This window comes from Heptranchias perlo, chromosome 13 (genome assembly GCF_035084215.1).
Source record: "Heptranchias perlo isolate sHepPer1 chromosome 13, sHepPer1.hap1, whole genome shotgun sequence".
In the NCBI taxonomy this organism is placed as follows: Eukaryota; Metazoa; Chordata; class Chondrichthyes; order Hexanchiformes; family Hexanchidae; genus Heptranchias; species Heptranchias perlo.
This window is the reverse complement of record NC_090337.1, coordinates 50669133-50688317: the sequence shown is the minus strand read 5'-3', so window position 1 is coordinate 50688317 and position 19185 is coordinate 50669133. Positions and strand designations below refer to the sequence as shown.

Sequence of the window (19185 nt, the reverse complement as noted above, 5' to 3'; positions counted from 1 at the left end):
ACAGTACAGCATAGGAGTAGAGACACTGACATTACAGTTATAGAATTATTGGCTGAATCATGGAACATTCACTATTAGACTGATCAACATAGTCTGGTAGCAGAAAGACTGGGTCCACTGACATTTCAAATCAAACAGAATTGAGAAGAGTTTTGACAGCAGAAGCTTTTAAAGATCTTCCATTTGTATATTATTAGAGTTTCATTTGCATAATTTTTTACTGAATAATTGTCTGCTGATTTATTTTTGCCATGCTTCATTTCAAGACCAAGTGAGATGACAGCCAGCCTGCTGTTCTCAGAGATATTTATCACATTCACAAATAAGTAACTAGGGGAAAAAATTATATGAAGAGATTAGTTTAGCCATATGGATGTCACATCCCACAGGCTGAAGTGTATTAGAATCGCAGCTGCACATTCTGGGAAGGTAGCATGATCCACACCCCAGCACCATTTATATACTGCTTCATAGAATCAATTAGTTGGCTGATAATTAGTATACCTCATGGCAGAGATAAAAAAGAAAAATTACATGCTGGAAATCTGAAATAAGACAGAAAATGTTGGAAGTACAGACTGGATACTTGGATACTTGAGTACTTGGATATGCACTTGAAGTGCCGTCACCTACAAGGCTACGGACCAAGAGTTGGAAAGTGAGATTAGACTGGACAGCTCTTTTTCGGCTGGTATAGACACGATGGACCAAATGGCCTCCTTCTGTGCTGTAAATTTCTTTGATTCCATGGTGATTCTTCATCAGGACTGTTCAGACAAAGGTCCGTATCCAAAATATTAGCCAACCTGTTCTCTCCGATGCTAACAGATCTGTGCCTGGAACTTTCATGGGGGTTCTCTGGTGGGGGATTGGTGCAACACCCCCCTCCCCCCGGAGAAATAGTATAAAAGGCTAAAACCTACCATTTTTGCATTTCTCCGTGATTTCCATCGATCTTCTGCCTAAGTTATTGCGGGAGATTGGAAGGACTCCACGGAAATTCATGAGCCCTGATGTACATTTCCAGCAATTTTCCATTTTTATTTCAGAGTACTTCATAGCCCTGTTGAGATACTTACAGTGACTTTGCTTTCAGCATATATTGGATCTCTCGGTCATTGTTGTTCTCTAAGAGTCGTAGTGTAAATACATTTGCAAGTGCCTGACCCTGGTCCTCCAGCTCTTGGACTCGAAGGAGGCCTCGAAGTGCATAGTCAAACACTTCGTATCTGTCACCACTAGAAAGAAGAAATGTCACAGTTAGGAACCACCGTACTGAATTTCCGCCGGGTTCTCCCGATCTCCCATTGTAACATCAGCGGAAGATCGGCAGAAAGCCTGGAGAAAGGGCGTGAATAGCCATTTTTAGCCATTTGCACTGATTCTCCGGAGTTCCACCATTCGGCCACCAAAGACCCCCTCCCCCCTCAGAAATTTCAGAGATTTGTGTTTAATATAAAAGGATCTTGGATTCTATTCTATGTTTTTTATTCATTCTCAGTACGGTAGCGTAATGGTTATGTTACTGGGCTAGTAATCCAGAGGCCTGGACTAAAATCCAGAGTCACGAGTTCAAATCCCGCCACAGCGGCTGGCGAATTTAAATTCAATTAATTAAATAAAAATCTGGAATTAAAATATGAGTATCAGTAATGATAGCCATGAAACTACCGGATTGTCGTCAAAACCCATCTGGTTCACTAATGTCCTTTAGGGAAGGAAACCTGCCGTCCTTACCCGGTCTGGCCTATATGTGACTCCAGACCCACAGCAATGTGGTTGATTCTTAATTGCCCTCTGAAATGGCCTAGCAAGCCACTCAGTTGTAAAATCTCACTAGGGATAGGCAATAAATGCCGGCCTTGCCAGCGACGCCCACATCCCGTGAACGAATAAAAAAAAGAATGTGGGTGTCACTGTCAAGGCCGGCATTTATTGCCCCTCCCTAGTTGCCCTGAGAAGGTGGTGGTGGGCCTTCTCCTTGAACTGCTGGTCATGGTTTGATACAATGGAGTGGCTTGCTCAGCCACTTCGGAGGGTATTATGGGTCAACCATGTTATTGTGGGACTGGAGTCACATATAGGCCAGACCGGGTAACGACGGCAACTCCTTCCCTAAAGGACATTAGTGAAGCAGTTGGGGTTTTATGACAACCCAACATTTTAATGGTCACTTTTACTGATACCAGCTCTTTATTTCCAATTTTTTAAAAAACTGAATTCAAATTCTCAAACTGCCACAGTTTGAGCCATTTGCACCATTTCTCTGGGCTTCCACCGATCTGCCACCAAAGATCCCCCAAGGAAATTTCAGGCTTTTGTGTTTAATGTAAAAGGATCTTGGATTCTATCTTATGATTGTAAATATTGGTAAGGAGCCTTTAGGTTGAAGTTTTACTAAGCTTTCCTATTTCTAGCATGGACTTATATAGGGGTTAATTTTAACCTGCCGAAATTGGTGTTAACAGCCTCAAAACAGGGTCGGTAGACTTACTGCCCCATTAACCCTGACGATCAGCCCGCTGCGACTCTCACGGGAGTCCAGCACAGGGCAGCCGAAGCGCCTGCCTGTTTCAGGCGGTAGGCCCCTTTTAATATGCAAATAGGGGTCCTGTGACGCACATAGGACCCCGATTGACATTTGAGCATAGAACTGGCAGGAGCGAGCGCCGTGCACTCTCCAACCGGTTTCACTGGCATTAGAGCTGAAGAGGTCCGGGAAAGGTAAGTTTTAAATTAATTTTGTGGGGCCAGGAGGAGCAGGAGCTCTGGCCGACATTCCTATGGCCCAAAATTGGTAAGGTGCCTCGGGATGCCCGTTTGGTGACCGTAATTCGCCGGTTGGATTCAAATGAGGTCCGGGCCTCAAAATTGTGCCAGAACAGGCGGCTCCCAGCATGCTCTGCTGGTCGGCCGCCCAAAGTCAAAATCTACCTCATTGACTTTACCCGTTCCCTACTAATTGCACAGTAGAATAACTTCTGATAGGTACGTCTAAGCTCAAGCTAACAATCTGCCTTAGACTTAGCTCATGAATAACTATAAAATGCCAAACTCATTAACATTACCAATTTATCACAATAACAATAGTTATGTTAATAAATACTACATTCTAGACTACTGTATTCAAAATATATAATAGGCACAGACACTGATATGGTAGAATACAAATATTTGAAAAGTCAATTATTGTTCAAGTGGGATTAGTGAGTGTGTATTTAATCAATAATCACTTGAACACTAGCAAAATAATCAACATGGACACCAAGGGAATCAAGGGATATGGGATAGGGCGGGAAAGTAGAGTTGAGGTAGAAGATCAGCCCATGATCTTATTGAATGGCGGAGCAGGCTCGAAGGGCCGTATGACCTACTCCTGCTCCTATTTCTTATGTTCTAACATCTTATGTTAAACAAAAAGGAAAAATTGTAAATGCTGGACAGCTGAAATAAAACCAGGAACGGCTGGAAATACACAGCATATCAGTCAGACTGATGCACGATACATTGAGACATTAACCTGTCTTTTCTTTTTACAGATGCTGACTGGCCTGCTGTGCATCTCTAGTATTCACTGCTTTTATTTAACATCTTGTGTTGCTTTGTTGGTATTTAGGCCATTGCAGTTATTGAAGATTTAACGTGCAGCCATTAATAATCCTCTATTTCACAGTTCTTCATTTCAATAAAAATGATTTCTAAACTATCTGTTTACTCTGTCTCAAGTTTTAGCTTGAAGGCCCAAACTATACACTTGGCTGATGGCTTGGATATGGTAGCTCGACCATCCCATTGATTCTTAGGCTTAGTTTTACCTTGAAAATAATTAACTAGCGTCTATGAATAGTCAATTCGTAAGGATTGTCAACCAATCATTTGATCCCATACTGCTCAAGTGAACATCTCTCATGGCATTATTAAAAGTAGTCCAGACTGAATAAAAGTTAAATAATATAGTTGACTCTGTATAAAAACATACCTGTTCCAATTATAACTCAGTTAAATGAACTTTGCCAATTCCCTTGATAATCTTGAAAACTTTAAGTTACCTTGACGTCAATTTGCCAATTAGCTGTTTCGATCTGGTGTTTATAGAATCTTCTGAAGCAAGTACAACCCTAACTTCAATATAATCATGTTTAGTAAATTAATTGCATGATTATCAATCCTCAGCTGAGTTACATTCAGATATTTTGGAACTGTGTGCTATTTTCAAAGAAACAGTGATCCTGACAAATAAATCTTTTTAATAGCCTAGCTTTCTGAAACACAAACTAAAATTTTAGTTTCTGCATCTATGTTACAGAATGATTCTATAGGATATTTAACATTCTCACATGTTTCCATTTTTTATTTTAAAAAAAGCTGAAAATCACAGTCTATGATTTAAAGCTGAAAATCACAGTCTATGATTTAAGAGACAATTTTAGAATTATCGGTATGAGACAATATTTTTCTGCCCCTCAGCGACGTGACTGGGAGTTCTGAATGGAATTAGTCATAATACAGTACTGTATATTTTTTACAACCTCTTACATAGAGGTTAAAGCTACATCATAAGATATTTTGATAGGCATTGTCAACGTTGATCCACTTCCTTCAGGACTACAAGTAGTACTTTAGGATAGATTTTCCACTTCTGCACTCCTAGGCCGGGAACACAGAAATGGAAAATTTATCCTTTTATTTTTGCCCAGATATTGTGTAGGAGCTATAAAAAAGGTTGAGGAGTTTCACCAGGTTTTCCCGGTTCAGTATCATGGCTGATAGCAGTCAAGAGTGTAAACTGCAATTATTATAAGGATAATATTTTTAAAGGATATTCTTCCTATACGGTGAAAGCTTTTCTCTTTTTCTTGTGCTCATCAAGGTGAGGAATGTTAGTGTTGGGCAATGGAGCACTTCCTATTTCAGGCAACCAGTGTCAGCACCAACCACTCCCAGGCCAGATATCGTACAGCCAGATGTAGAGTGAAGCTGCCTCTAATCTGTCCCAACAAAGTACCTCAGGCCCAGCCTCAGAAGTATACCCCCAACTGCAGTAGCATTACATCCTTTCCAATTCCCACACCAGCCATCTTGTGATCTCTCTGATTGAGATTGCTAGTTAGTGCTGAATTTAGGACAGTTTTGTGCTGTAGGGCCATGTCCACTAGGAACTGGATTGAGTCTAAACTCATTTCACATAAGACCATTACAGCCAGCAGACAGAAGAGACTTTCATCCCATTAATCTGGGCTGTACTTGAACCCATGTTCCAGAGCTGAAAGGCCAATGTCAAAACCACCCATCACCCAGTTCCGTAGTGAATGTTTTCTATCTAGATTATACCTTTTACTATCCAACAAACATAGTGTAAACAAATCAATGCATGCTCACATACATATCACTGCCTCGATACTCTTGAAATGCCTGTTCCTTCATAAACCAGAAATTCTTAATAATACGATAGCCAGAAAATCAGATTTCAAAATTTACACAGTACGAAGCAAAAACTACAATTCTTCAAGGAATAAAACTCATACAGCAGGTGCAAGCCTTAATGCAATCCATGTCACATATCACCACACAATACTTGAATTTAGTTTCCTCCATATTGCTGATAGCTTTGATGTTTTTTTGCAAAGACTCACTAGGAATGCTTCTTGGTTATTAGAAAAAGATCATTGAACAGAATCAGGTAGACTGGTTTGAACAGTTTCTTCTTCCTAAAGGTTCGTGTTGCTGTTTGTCCTGACATTTGCTCCAGTTCACCTTCCTTCAGCAGCCACCGAGAATGGGAGATGATTGGCACAGACTGGGAAGAGTACAGGTGTGGGTTAGGTTCAATCTTTGGTAACAATAAAATAAAGACGGTCTATTGATCTCTCTTATTGTTACTGGTCAAAATCCTGAATGATTTTGGTTAACTGCAAGCTATGGTTCTACACAAGTCTATCTAATTACAATTAGTGAATTTTGTTAAAAATATACTCTTTGTAACACACTTTTTCTATGACTCCTAAAAAACAGTATAAAAAGTGATTTTTGTTTTTCTTTATTTTATCTTATAAATTTATTTTTCTTTATTTTGTTTCTCCAGTTCATTAATTGCATTCTGTTCTTAAGACCTCTCCGGAGGTTATGTATACTGACCTACAAATACAGACTTATTGATCCTTATGTAGACAGGAGTCTATTTTTCTATTCATACCTTGACCTTAAACTCCAGCTTCTTCTCAAAGTTGATCAGCTGCTCAGTTCTACTCATTTTTTTCATGCGTTCACTACACTCTTTGATAACCTTCAACAGGAAGAAATCACTATTACTAATAGACAAATTCTCGTAGTCAATGCATCTTTACATGATCAAATTTAGAAAATACCAAGGTATAAATGCCCTGTGTCGCTTAATTCTTCCTTTGTTCCGTCTCCTTGCAAGATTGGTTTAATCTGTAGTTGTGCGTAATAAGCTTTTTCCGCTGGGTTGCTTTATAGAGGAACCATTGATGTTAAATTGGTGAGTTTGACTTGGCAGATGCCACATCTAGGAAGGGAGATCCAACAACAATGCCTGACTTTGTAGCTGCTGCTATCTTAGTTTCTGCAGATGAATTTTTTCTGGAGGTCCAATCCTCTACTGGGCCTCCTAAATGATTAAAATGAATCAGTGATTGTACCATAGGCTATATGTAGAACAGTTTGCATTTTAAGTGTGCTTAATCCATATTTGTGTAGGATACATGCATTTAATAAGACATTCCAACAGTGTGTTAGGAGGGTAAATTTTCAGCTCATCTGTACCATTTGTACAGGAGATCAGAAAATTAGGGGAGCAGGCCTTAGTCATGTTTTCACTTGGTTCCTTTTGCCCACAGTGTTCCAGCTGGCTGTAATATATGTGCTAAAGTACTTACACGTACTTTGTGTCATAGTCACATTAAGGCCTCATAATGTATGCAAAATTATTTAAATGAATACCTGATGCAATTTCCCAGATTCTGCAGCTTTTTCCCTATAAATTCCATTCGGATTGGAAGCAAGGAAAGCTCCACTTATGATGGAGCTCTTAATGGGGTACATGCTTTGTATGTTTTTGCTGCAATGTTTGATGGTACCGTTTTAGTACTGTTTTGTTTTTGTTAGTGATTTAAAAAAATGTTTCTATCATTATTTTTATGCTGCATTTGTAGAATTATTGTTGGGGGACAATTTTTATTTATTCATTATGGTGATTTTGCTTTTAAATGTCCAGAAAAAGGACCATTATTGCCCTCCAGGTAATTGGAAAGCAGCTGCAAGTGATTAATTCACAGGACTTCAGTAGAACAGAAAGAAAGGGGGTGCATGAACAGGAGTCCTTCCACTACCGTTTCTCATAGGAATTCAGGGAGTCACAAGGCTATGGGGACAGTGCACTAGAATGGCAAGCAGTGTCCCCCCCCCCCCTCATGACCATCTTGCCAGCCATCAAACAAGGGGTCAGTGTGTTGTGGCACTCCCTCACGTAGCTACATGCTTGGTTTCCCGTCTCTATATTAAATGTGGCAACCACTGGGTTTTGCCAGAAAAATGCACATTAACAATATTATCAGCCTTTGTAAAGGTTAGCAACATTCTTATCTTCAGGGGGATATAGACAGGCTGGTGGAGTGGACAGACACATGGCAGATGAAATTTAACACAGTAAAATGCGAGGTGATACATTTCGGCAGGAAGAACCAGGAGAGGCAATATAAACTAAAGGGCACAATTCTAAAAGGGGTACAGGAACAGAGAGGTCTGGGGGTATATGTGCACAAATCATTAAAAGTGGCAGAGCAGGTTGAGAAAGCAGTTAAAAAAGCATACGGGCTATTGAGCTTTATAAATAGAGACATAGAGTACAAAAGCAAGGAAGTCATGATGAACCTTTATAGAAGGTTCGACCACAACTGGAGTATTATGTCCAGTTCTGGGCACCGCATCTTAGGAAAGATGTGAAGGCCTTAGAGAGGGTGCAGAAAAGATTTACGAGAATGATTCCAGGGATGAGGGACTTCAGTTACGTGGATAGACTGGAGAAGCTGGGGTTGTTCTCCTTGGAATAGAGAAGGTTGCGAGGAGATTTGATAGAGGTATTCAAAATCATGAAGGGTCTAGACAGAGTAGAGAGAGAGAGAAACTGTTCCCATTGGCAGAAGGGTCAAGAATCAGAGAACATAGATTTAAGGTGATTAAAGACAAAAGAACCAACGGTGACACGAGGAAAAACTTTTTTACACAGCGAGTGGTTGTGATCTGGAATGCACCACCAGAGAGGGTGGTGGAGGCAGATCCAATCGTGGCTTTCAAAAAGGAACTCGATAAGTACTTGAAAAGAAAAAATATGCAGGGCTACGGGGATAGGGCAGGGGAGTGGGACTAGCTGGAGTGCTCTTGCATAGAGCGGCACAGACTTGATGGGCCGAATGGCCTCCTTCCATGCTGTAACCTTTCTATGATTCTATTCTTTCTATGATTCCAATGTGACCATTTACCTTTAGGTGGCTGCATCTGTTTACATTTATGGATTACCCTTAAAGGGCTGCTAATATGCAATTTCTTGTGCCCACTGCACGCACCCCTTCCTCCCCCCCAACGTGAGCTCCCATCTCCAAGCTCAAATATGGGCACAGGATGTTCACCCACACTGTAAATGAAGCTGGCCCCACAAAATCAGGCAAGGTTAGCAAACTAATGGCCAGTGGTGCTAATAATGCCAGAGTGGAGGTCCGATGGGAAAATTTACCCCTGTATATTGTCACAGTCTTTTGCAATGTATTCTGGTGTCAGCATCATAAACAAATACCTTAATACAGCAGTCAAGAATTTTAAATACTTGGCAAAAATGCAAAAGGAAAAGAACAAAAAGACAAAAAGGAAAGGTTGCCTTCCATGGAACCGAAAATCGGGAGAGGTATTTAACAGGGAACTGAGCCGATATCGCATGTTTTACACTATCGTCCAAAGTCCCCCCAGGATTGAGGAAAGAAGGTTGAAGAAAAAAGGAAAATGAGATTGTAAGCCTTGTACCTTTTCAAGTTCTTTATGTGCCTTCACAGCTGTGCTTTCCCTCTTTGACTCTTCCTCAGCTGTTTTCAAGATATTCTGTCAAACAAAATTGAATTCAGAGACATTAGCCACCTGGCAGCAAATTCTTTATGAACATAAATGAAAATTTAACCAAACTTCCATTTTGTTGCATTGTATCTGTCTTGACCTTATGCTACTTCAAGTATCAGCTCTCTGTGGGGGAGAGAAGAAACTAAATAAGGTTCCACATCTCTGGTCCGCATTCCCTCCCCATGGAGCACCTTGCCATGACACAGCATTCTACCAACTAAGAAGGGATGAGGCTCAATCAACCAAGAGGAGCGATTGTAAAGTGACAGTCAGCCTTGAGGATTGAACTGGGAATCAAATTCTCGGCTGCTTGTGTGATTTCAGTTCCAAAACAAATCAAAATAATTTTATTTAAAAAGAAATGTGCAATTTCTTGTGCATACTCGTTACTGTTTTGGAATATGATATAATACCTTCTTGAGGCCAGGGACTCACTGAATAAGCCCCAAGTAGCAAAGTGTTCTGTCTAATTGAGTCCCTGTGAAAAGAATCCCCATTAGACAAGTTGAAAATGAATATTGTTGAAAAACATTTACACCTAATAACTTTTTTTTAAAAAGAGGAAGTTACATTTTACTGTGTAGTATGGAGGTGGAGAGGTACTTGACTCAGTCCAGTCATTTGGTGTAATGTACTCTTGATGCCCCATGGGATGCAACATCACAACATCACATGGTCACCTTCATTGTATAAAATGATGATCACAATACTAACAGACACTGAAATATTTGCCTGAAAAATATAATCAGTCTGACATCCATAGAATTCTCTCAAGAAATTACCTGTACCAGCAGTTTTAAGCGTGTTATCCTTTGAAAAGGCAGGATAAGAAATGAAGGGAAGGGCAGTCCTTTACATTTGGGTTCTTTCTCAAGCTCAGCCAGCACGTTACGGAATTGAAGGTTATTTTCCCTTTAAAGAAGAAATGCAGAGTCAAGGTAACAGTTCTCTAAAATCTTGATTGAACTCGTATTTGGAACTGTACATTGTTTCCCATATAATGTCTTAAAAACCTCAGGATTTCAAACATGACCTTAATATTTACCAAAAATATTTCTGAAAATTGTGCAGAACTTGACATTGCCCCACATGCCCCAGTCACCCAGATGGTGTTTGAAGGAATGTGGAGTGGTTGAGGTCAGGAGGTGTCACTTCTCCACTGAGGAGCCTGAAGAACTGCAGATCATGGGCCTCGTATTTAAAAAAAACAATGATCACAGAGCATCAAGAGTTGATGGAGGCATTGGGGGCCATATCAGGCAGTGTGCTTTAAACAAAACCTTGGATGGAGGAGTACACCAGCAGCATGCACAACACTTTGGAGAGCCGTTTAGCAATCTGAGGAGAGGGGGCACTCCCAAGAACTGCAGCATTTTCAAAAATAAATTGTCCATGGACAGATGGAGAAGAGGATGATTTCGAATTTTTTTTCTCCCAAACACTGGAATTAAATGCTCAGACCTGAAATTTTTAATGTTGAATTACACATTCCAGACAACTCTCTGCCTGTTGACAATATTCTAACAATGTTAAGCAGTGCTCTTGACTTGTCAAATGTAACTTAATTTACAATAACAATTTAAAATGTCAGTTCAAAAAATTAGAGTAATCAGGAAGCAAAATATTGCAGATGCTGGAAATCTGAAATAAAAACAGGAAATGCTGGAAACACTCAGCAGGTCAGGCAGCACCTGTGGAGAGAGAAAGATAGGGTCAATGTTTCAGGTCTTATGACCCTTCGTCAGAACCAGTTATGATGAAGAATCATGGGAGCTGAAATGTTATCCCCACCTTCCTCTCTCCACAGATGCTGCCTGGCCCGCTGAGTGTTTAGAGAAAACAGGTTTCTTTGAAATTCAAATGTGAATTTATTACCACAAAACTAACACCAGCCAATTTTATGCATGTAGGTGAGATATTGCTGCTATTATTAGGCTCATTGGCACATTTACTCAGACACGTGCACAGGCGTACACACACACTGTAACAAGGATTGTTCTACCCTCCTGTTCAGAAACAGAAACATCAATGAAGCATACATTGATCGTCGATAGGCAACCTCCTGATAGCTCTGGTTTGTGACGTATGGGATGTAGACATTGAAGTGGCTGACGGTGTGTTCATGCACGATATCACAGACATCTGAGATAACAATGTCTTCTTCTATACGCTGCTCCAGGTCCCGAAAGAATCTGAAAGTAAAAAGTAATGTACTAGGTAATAGACTGTTAACAATCTATCGGTGTACCCTAATTCTAAAGGGAGATATCTGTACATTTACAGGTGCCTGATGGTTGACTTTGTTGCCATGTTTGGTACTTTAGAACTGCAAGTTGGGCAAGCCTGTGGATAGGTTTTTTTGCACTAAAATTCTTCCTGCGGTGCCATCTGCTGCAAACTTTCTACATGTAAAGCAAAAAAATGCAAAAATAATACAAAACTGAGAGACATCAGTAAGACTACAGATTTATCTCCCTTCATAGTTACGTAAAGACTTGCATTTATATAGCACCTTTCATGACCCCAGGACTTCCCAAAACACCTTACAGCCAATTAGGTACTTTTGGAGTGCAGTCACTGTTGGAATGTAGGAAACGCAGCGGCCAATTTGCACACAACAAAGTTCCACAAACAGCAATGTGATAATGGCCAGATAACCTGTTTTAGTGATGGTGGTTGAGGGATAAATATTGGCCAGAACACCAGGGAGAACTCCCCCGCTCTTTTTCAATATAATACCATGGGATAATCCTCAGACGTGAAATTTAATAGGATCAACTGCATAAGAAGTGATTCCAAGCATGATGAAAGTTTGCCTTAATGTGAAGTCAGGGACAATTCTTCGAGATCCCAACATCATCTGTAGTTTATTGTACATTTAGCAGGTTTGATTTTCCTTTGCTTACCTTTCACTGGCTGCTTTGATGTCGAGGATGTTGGAGAAAATATGATGTTTCTCAATGGGACTGAGTGTTTCACTGAGCTGCTCAGATTTCATGAAGTGGAAAACTAGGATCTCCAGACTCTTGTAGTACGAAGCTTCAGATGTGACAAGTTCAAACATCGCCTGAAGAAAAAATTGTTCAGTGATAAAAATCGTTTCTCCTTAAATATTTGGAATTAATACCAATCTTTTACTCTTATTTGTTCTTTCCTCTCAATTCTTAGATTTTCTTAGACATATTCACCCCTCTATTTAAAAATATTTCACTGTGCTAACACCATAAGATGCCACCTTGAATGGGGGTAATTTTGATTTTGTGTGATAATGTAAAACGGGTGATAGCGAATTGGCAGCCCGTTTTACATCTCCCGATTTTTATTTCCATTGACTTCAGTGGAAATGAAAATCGGGAGATGCAAAACAGGCTGTTGATTCACTATCACCCGTTTTACACTATCGCACAAAGTCAAAATTCCCCCCAAAGTGTGTATGGACCCTATAGTCAGCAGTGTAATGAATAAGGACATTCATCCTATGGAATAATAATGGTCAGAGCAGGTATACACAAAATTCCATCACCTGTATAGTGGAACATTGTAGCAGTTCACATTCTACAGAAATAGTTTTCTTCTGCCTCCACCTCCCTATCCAGTTCACAAAGGCACCTTTTCTTTTCCTTCTGCTGTCTCTATCTCAAAGAGGCACCCTCTTCTTCACCCCTTCCTTCAGTCCATAGAAGTACCCTCGTCTTCTCCTAATTTGTTCCTCACTGCCACTTCTGACTCCTCCCTAATGTTGCTGCTTTGTTTGGGGATTCCAATATGCTGCACACTGTGGCTAGAAATTTCCGGCTTCACAAAACTAACAGCAGAGTTCAATCTGCTCAGGAAAGATCAGAAGCATCAGGTAGGGGCTGGGAGCAGAAGTGAGAGACGGAACTGGGAGTGGAATGGGACTATTAAAACCCGAGTTATGTTGGCTGGTTGGGTGACCTCAATGCAGCATGAGAAGTTTAAATTCCTGTTGATTTTCATCTGCAAACTTGGACACACCCGTACCAGGTGTGAATACTGACTACCAGCATAAAACGTGGACAGTTGACATACATGTAACCTATTTACTATTTTATCTTGCGCTGCCCCTTTTTAGTGACCATTTTCACTTATTGTCATTTATTTTTACATGAATGCCATCATTTTCTTACCATATCAGTCATTGGCAAATATTTGCAATTCTCTGCAAATGGACAGTGTAACCAAAATTCCCACAGAACTATATTCTGTCAGTGTAAATTCTTATATGCCACCATTGTGAAGGAAAATTTCCACTGGTCACTATTTATACCAAGATTGCAAACTCATGTATAACGAACGTGTTCACAATTTCATTACAAATAGAAAACTGCAGAAATTTCTCTCCTATGTTGGCTGACAAACTGTATTTAAATAAAATGAAAAACGATCTCAATACCAGTAATTAAAGATCTCTTGTATTTTTAAAGATCAGTGTTACAGTAGTGAATGGCTGGTGGTGTTAGGATTTCAAAATGACTTTAATCAACAAAGACTTAAAATTCACCACAGCAAATTCTAGGAATCTTTGAAGATGGCAGGACAAGTTGAGAAGGCTGCTAAAAAAGCATATGGGATCCTGGACTTTATTAATAGAGGCATAAAGTGCAAAAGCAAGGAAGTTGTGCTAAACCTTTATAAAATACTGGTTGGGCCTCAGCTGGAGTATTGTGTTCAATTCTGGGCACCACACTTTAGGAAGGACGTCAAGGCTTTAGAGAAGTTGCAGAAGTGATTTACTAGAATGGTGCCAGGGATGAGGGACTTCAATTATGTCGAGAGACTGGAGAAGCTGGGGTTGTTCTCCTTAGAACAGAGAAGGTTAAGAGGAGATTTGATAAAGGTTTTGATAGAATAAATAAGGAGTAACTGTTTTCAGTGGCAGAAGGGTCGGTAACCAGAGGACACAGATTTAAGGTGATCGGCAAAAGAACCAGAGGTGACATGAGGAAACATTTTTTTATGCAGCGAGTTGTAATGATCTGGAATGCACTGCCTGAAAGGGTGGTGGAAGCGGATTTAATAGTAACTTTCAAAAGGGAATTGGATAAATACTTGAAGGGAAAAAAATTACAGGGCTATGGGGAAAGAGTAGGGGAATGAGACTAATTGGATAGCTCTTTCAAAGAGTCGGCACAGGGACGATGGGCCCAATGGCCTCCTGTGTTGTACCATATTATGATAGCAAAAAAAAAGTAAATAAGCCAGAATTGAACAAAACCCAGCTCATCACCACTGTCCCCAGCCAAACATGGAATAGTAGAATGTAGGATCACATTGGATTACTAATTCAATCCAGCACTCGTTGCTGTTAAATATACCTTTAACTAGTCACCACTTAGATTGTACCTAGTGTACAATAAAAACCTGATCCTTCCAGTTGTATTCCAATACTGCCTCTCTGATTTATGGGATTTACAGTGAGCTTAGTGTAGCCTGACATTGCTGCCAAAAAAAATCAAATAAAAATATTTCAAACGTCTAATTTTATTCATTGTTACAAAACTGTGTTTTGCAATTTTGTGATACTGAAAGAATGGTCACAATTAACTGATGGAAACATTTTGCAGAATGAGTGATGGCCATTTTGAATAAGCAAAGGTTTTTGGAATGAATAGCACATTGGAATGTCAAACTACACACAGGCCTTTCCTTTATTGCTCTGTCTTACCTCCTGGAGTTTGATTTCCTTGCGACTCAGAGTACTCAACACTATGCTGTTTCTTACTTTTTCTGAGTTCTGCCATAATTTCATGCCCAGATTATTTGTTCTCTGACTGAGTTTGACTGGCTGTGATATCACTTGAGCAGGTGTGTTGGTGTCAGTTTTTACTTCCTGAGGCTTGGCTTCATTTGTGAACTCTGTTTTGTTCTTCTCATTGCAATCCTGCATCCGTCTTGTCTCAATTTCTTGAAATGTACTTTTTTCCCGATATTCCTGGTACAGAAGTTCTAGGATAACACAATTAGTATATAACTTTTTCTTCAATCGATGAATCAGATCGGCCAAGCATGCAAGCATTGTGCCTGATATAGACTAGGATTCTTGGCAGATTATCAGATCAAGAGAAACAGCAGGCGAATTCTTAGATCTACATTATTGGCCCATGATTGCTTTTCTTTATCTACTAATGATTATAATGAACATTCCATGATGAATAGGGCCAGCTTGTGGTACATTCAGCATTCTGATCCATATTCCAACGTAAAACAGACTGAAGCATTCATTAGCAGCACTTTTATCCATAGAAAACTGATGGTTTTGAAAGATTGTATTTTCTTACACCAAAGTAATCAACAAAGGCAGAGTGAAGAATACACTGGAATGAAAAAACGCATTTAGAATGATGCACAGTGCAGAATGTGGATTCTAGCCTCTGATCTTCATATGGTCGGGTGGCTATCAGTTAACCTTTGCCATCATAAGAATGGAATCAATGGATAGTCAGACAGTTCCCACAAGGAAGGAAAATCAAACAGTCAATTAGACCACTTATGTGTGATTCCCAGCACCCAATTTCATAGCCGCATTAGCAGAAGCTTAGAAACAGGTCATGCACCCACTCTTTCAGCTGAGTATGATGCATGTTGCTGGGATATCCAACAAAGGAGAAAGGAGAAGTCAAGAAAAGCCCTTCAAGCACGATTCGCTATAACTCTATTAGTAGTACAGTGGAAGGAATGCAAACAAGACTGGGACCCAGATATATTGGGTGCTGACATTGGTCAGGAGTTTCCTTTGACCCACCTTTGGGGCGGAGCCTCTGCTTGGGAGGAGAATGGGACCAGGGGCTGGGACACCCAAGCCCAACATCCGCCCCTAGTGGTGCAGGTGTCTGCCTGGGATATTTAAATTGGGTAACCTTCTGCTGACCCTGTATAGTCCGATGGGATCAGAAGCGAAGGTCTCCAGCAAGTGCAAAGCTGCTGGGATCCCTGGTCCACGGGTTTTCAGGCTCAGAGTCTCACTCTTGACCAGGCAGTAGGGTTGACCACCCTCCTGGATTGATCTGGAGTCTCCAGGAATTAAAGATTAATCCCCTGGACACTGCTGCAAGCAACCCGGGAGAAAAATCATGCGGAATTCTCACATACTTTGAGTAAGATGTGCTCTAAGATTTTCATACATTCTGGATGACTCTATAGTCCAGCTGGTGTTTGAAATGTCAAGGCAACACATGCTGGCTCTCTCCCAACCACCATATTGGTGTACTGGGTGCTGCGACTTATGATGCTAACGTTAAATCAGTACTGTCTCACTCTACGATTGTATTCAAATTATGTCATGTGATGAATCCTCCCGGAATATATCCAACCAGAGTTGGCAACCCTGCCAATCAGTGCTGTGCAGTATAATTCTAGATACTGAAGTATAAGATACTGAAACAGTAAATAGTGCTGTAGGTGTGCCCTTGGACACCGAAGCAGTGAGATACTGCAACAGAGGGGACCCCGAGGACTGTACTTGAGAGGAACTGGTAGCTTAATGGCTAAAAGTTGCTTAAAATGAGTTAATCTGCCTGGTTGTAAAACTACAGAGGGACGTATTGTCAAAATGTTTCATTCTGAGTCACACTGTTAAACCTACATAAAAATCTAAACAGGATATTTGTCAGTTTCAAACTGTTTATTTTTCAATTACTTAGTGGAGGAGGCAAACTAAAATCTAAGCTATTAAAACATACTTAATGACAATGGCATGATGGAGTAAATTGTTGTGCAATGTAATGCTAAAATGTGAAAGCAAGGTGCATTGCAGTAGCTTTGTTTCCCAACCTGGTGAAACCAAGATTTTCAATCCAAAAACTACATAGAAAGCTTTAAGGTCAAAGCTTGACAGAGGCTGTGGAATTTTCTACCAGACAGTGTTGCCACCTTGAACTCTGCCTCTTGTACAAAGAACTTTAAATGTGGTGCTAGTTACTTGCTCGGTGAGCTGGGTGAGTTACTGGCTGTGACTGATATCACAGAGTACAAAAGGTAGGTGGGATATTGGGTGTTGTGCCTCGTGGTCACTGCGATCTCCTGGAACACCTTTTGATCACCTTGGAAGATCAGAAAGAAATTTCCCAGATTTCCCTCCTCCCTCCCCACCCTGAATTGGCTTATGGGTTTTCTTTTATCTGTGTTTTTGGCCTCTCCCAGAAGATTACATGGCTGCTGGTGGATGATGGGGGGGGGGCGAGGGGCATTGGGGATCATGAGGCTCAGTTGCAACATGACTATATGGGGACAGGCTTGATGGACCAACTAGTCTTTTCCAGTCTGTCACCTTCATGTACTTGTATGTTAAACCAGGACTACGGGAGGATGTATCAGGCTGGGAGGAAAAAGAGTGGAAGAGCTATAGTGGTAGGGGATTCTATCGTAAGGGGAACAGACAGGCGTTTCTGTGGCCGTAAACGTGACTCCAGGATGGTTTGTTGCCTCCCTGGTGCCAGGGTCATGGATGTCACTGAGCGGCTACAGGGCATTCTCAAGGGGGAGGGTGAGCAGGCAGAGGTCGTGGTCCACATTGGGACCAACGACATAGGTAGGAAGGGAGATGAGGTCCTGCATCAAGAATTTAGAGAGCTAGGTAGCAGATTAAAGAGCAGGACCTCAAAGGTTGTAATCTCTGGATTACTCCCAGTGCCACGGGCTAGTGAGTATAGAAATAGGAGGATAGAACAGATGAATGCGTGGCTAAAGAGTTGGTGCAGGAGGGAGGGTTTCAGTTTCCTGGATCACTGGGCCTGCTTCTGGGGAAGGTGGGACTTGTACAAGTCGGACGGGTTGCACCTGAACCAGAGCGGGACAAATATCCTTGCGGGGAGGTTTGCTAGCACTGTTGGGGGGGGTTTAAACTAACTTGGCAGGGGGATGGGATACAGAGTGGAGCTACAATAGGGGGTGATGTGCAGCCAAATATAGAGAAAAAAACAAGTCAGCTTGTAAGGCAGGACAAATATGTGAGGGCAAGGCTGGATGGCATCTATTTTAATGCAAGGAGTCTTGCGAATAAGGTGGATGAACTGAAGGTGTTGATAAACACATGGGAGTATGATATTGTTGCTGTCACAGAGACATGGTTGAGGGAGGGGCAAGACTGGCAGCTCAATATTCCGGGGTACAGAATCTTCAGGCGAGACAGAGGGGGAGGTATAAGAGGAGGGGGGGTCGCAATATTAATTAAAGAATCAATTACTGCCATAAGGAGGGATGATATATTAGCAGGTTCCTCTAATGAGGCCATATGGGTGGAGCTTAAAAACAAAAAGGGGGCAAGCACTTTGATGGGAGTGTACTATAGGCCCCCAAACAGTCAGGGGGAGATAGAGGAACAGATATGTAGGCAAATCTCAGAAAATTGTGCAAATAATAGGGTAATAATAGTGGGGGATTTCAACTTCCCCAATATTAACTGGGATACTCAGAGTGTAAAAGGCTTAGAGGGTACAAAATTCTTAACGTGCATCCAGGAGAGCTTTTTGAGCCAGCATGTAGAAAGTCCTACAAGAGAGGGGGCGGTACTGGACCTAATTCTAGGGAATGTGGCCGGCCAAGTGGAAGAAGTGCTAGTAGGTGAGCACTTTGGTGACAGTGACCATAATTCGGTGAGATTTAAGGTGGTCATGGAAAAGGATAGGGAGGGGCCGGAAATAAAGGTTCTAAATTGGGGGAAGGCCGATTTTAATAGGATAAGGCAGGATCTGGCCAAAATGGACTGGGATCAGCTGCTTGTAGGAAAATCCGCATCGGAGCAATGGGAGTCTTTCAGAAGGGAGATTGAGACCATACAATGGCAACATGTTCCCGTAAAGGTCAAGGGTGGTTCCAAGAACTCCAGGGAACCTTGGATGTTAGGGGATATACGAGAATGGATTAGGAAAAAAAGGAGGGCTTTTGGCAGATACAAAAGGCTAAAGACGGAGGAAGCCCTAGAGGAGTACAAAAAGTGCAGGGGGATACTTAAAAAAGAAATTAGGAGATCAAGGAGGGGCCATGAAATAACACTGGCGAGCAAAATAAAGGAAAATCCTAAGATGTTTTATAAGTATATTAAGG

The 19185-nt window shown here is 41.1% G+C and overlaps 1 protein-coding gene across 1 annotated transcript in view; it reads right to left on the bottom strand.

Moving 5' to 3' along the window:
* ngef (neuronal guanine nucleotide exchange factor) overlaps positions 1-19185 on the bottom strand; it is a 64454-nt gene that overhangs the window by 16759 nt on the left and 28510 nt on the right. The window contains exons 6-13 of the mRNA XM_067995473.1: positions 14810-15090; positions 12030-12190; positions 11163-11315; positions 9906-10035; positions 9034-9108; positions 6194-6283; positions 5634-5797; positions 1080-1238 (exon numbers count right to left, since the gene is read on the bottom strand). Coding sequence (XP_067851574.1) covers positions 1080-1238; positions 5634-5797; positions 6194-6283; positions 9034-9108; positions 9906-10035; positions 11163-11315; positions 12030-12190; positions 14810-15090 — 1213 coding nt within the window. The remainder of the gene's footprint in view (positions 1-1079; positions 1239-5633; positions 5798-6193; positions 6284-9033; positions 9109-9905; positions 10036-11162; positions 11316-12029; positions 12191-14809; positions 15091-19185) is intronic.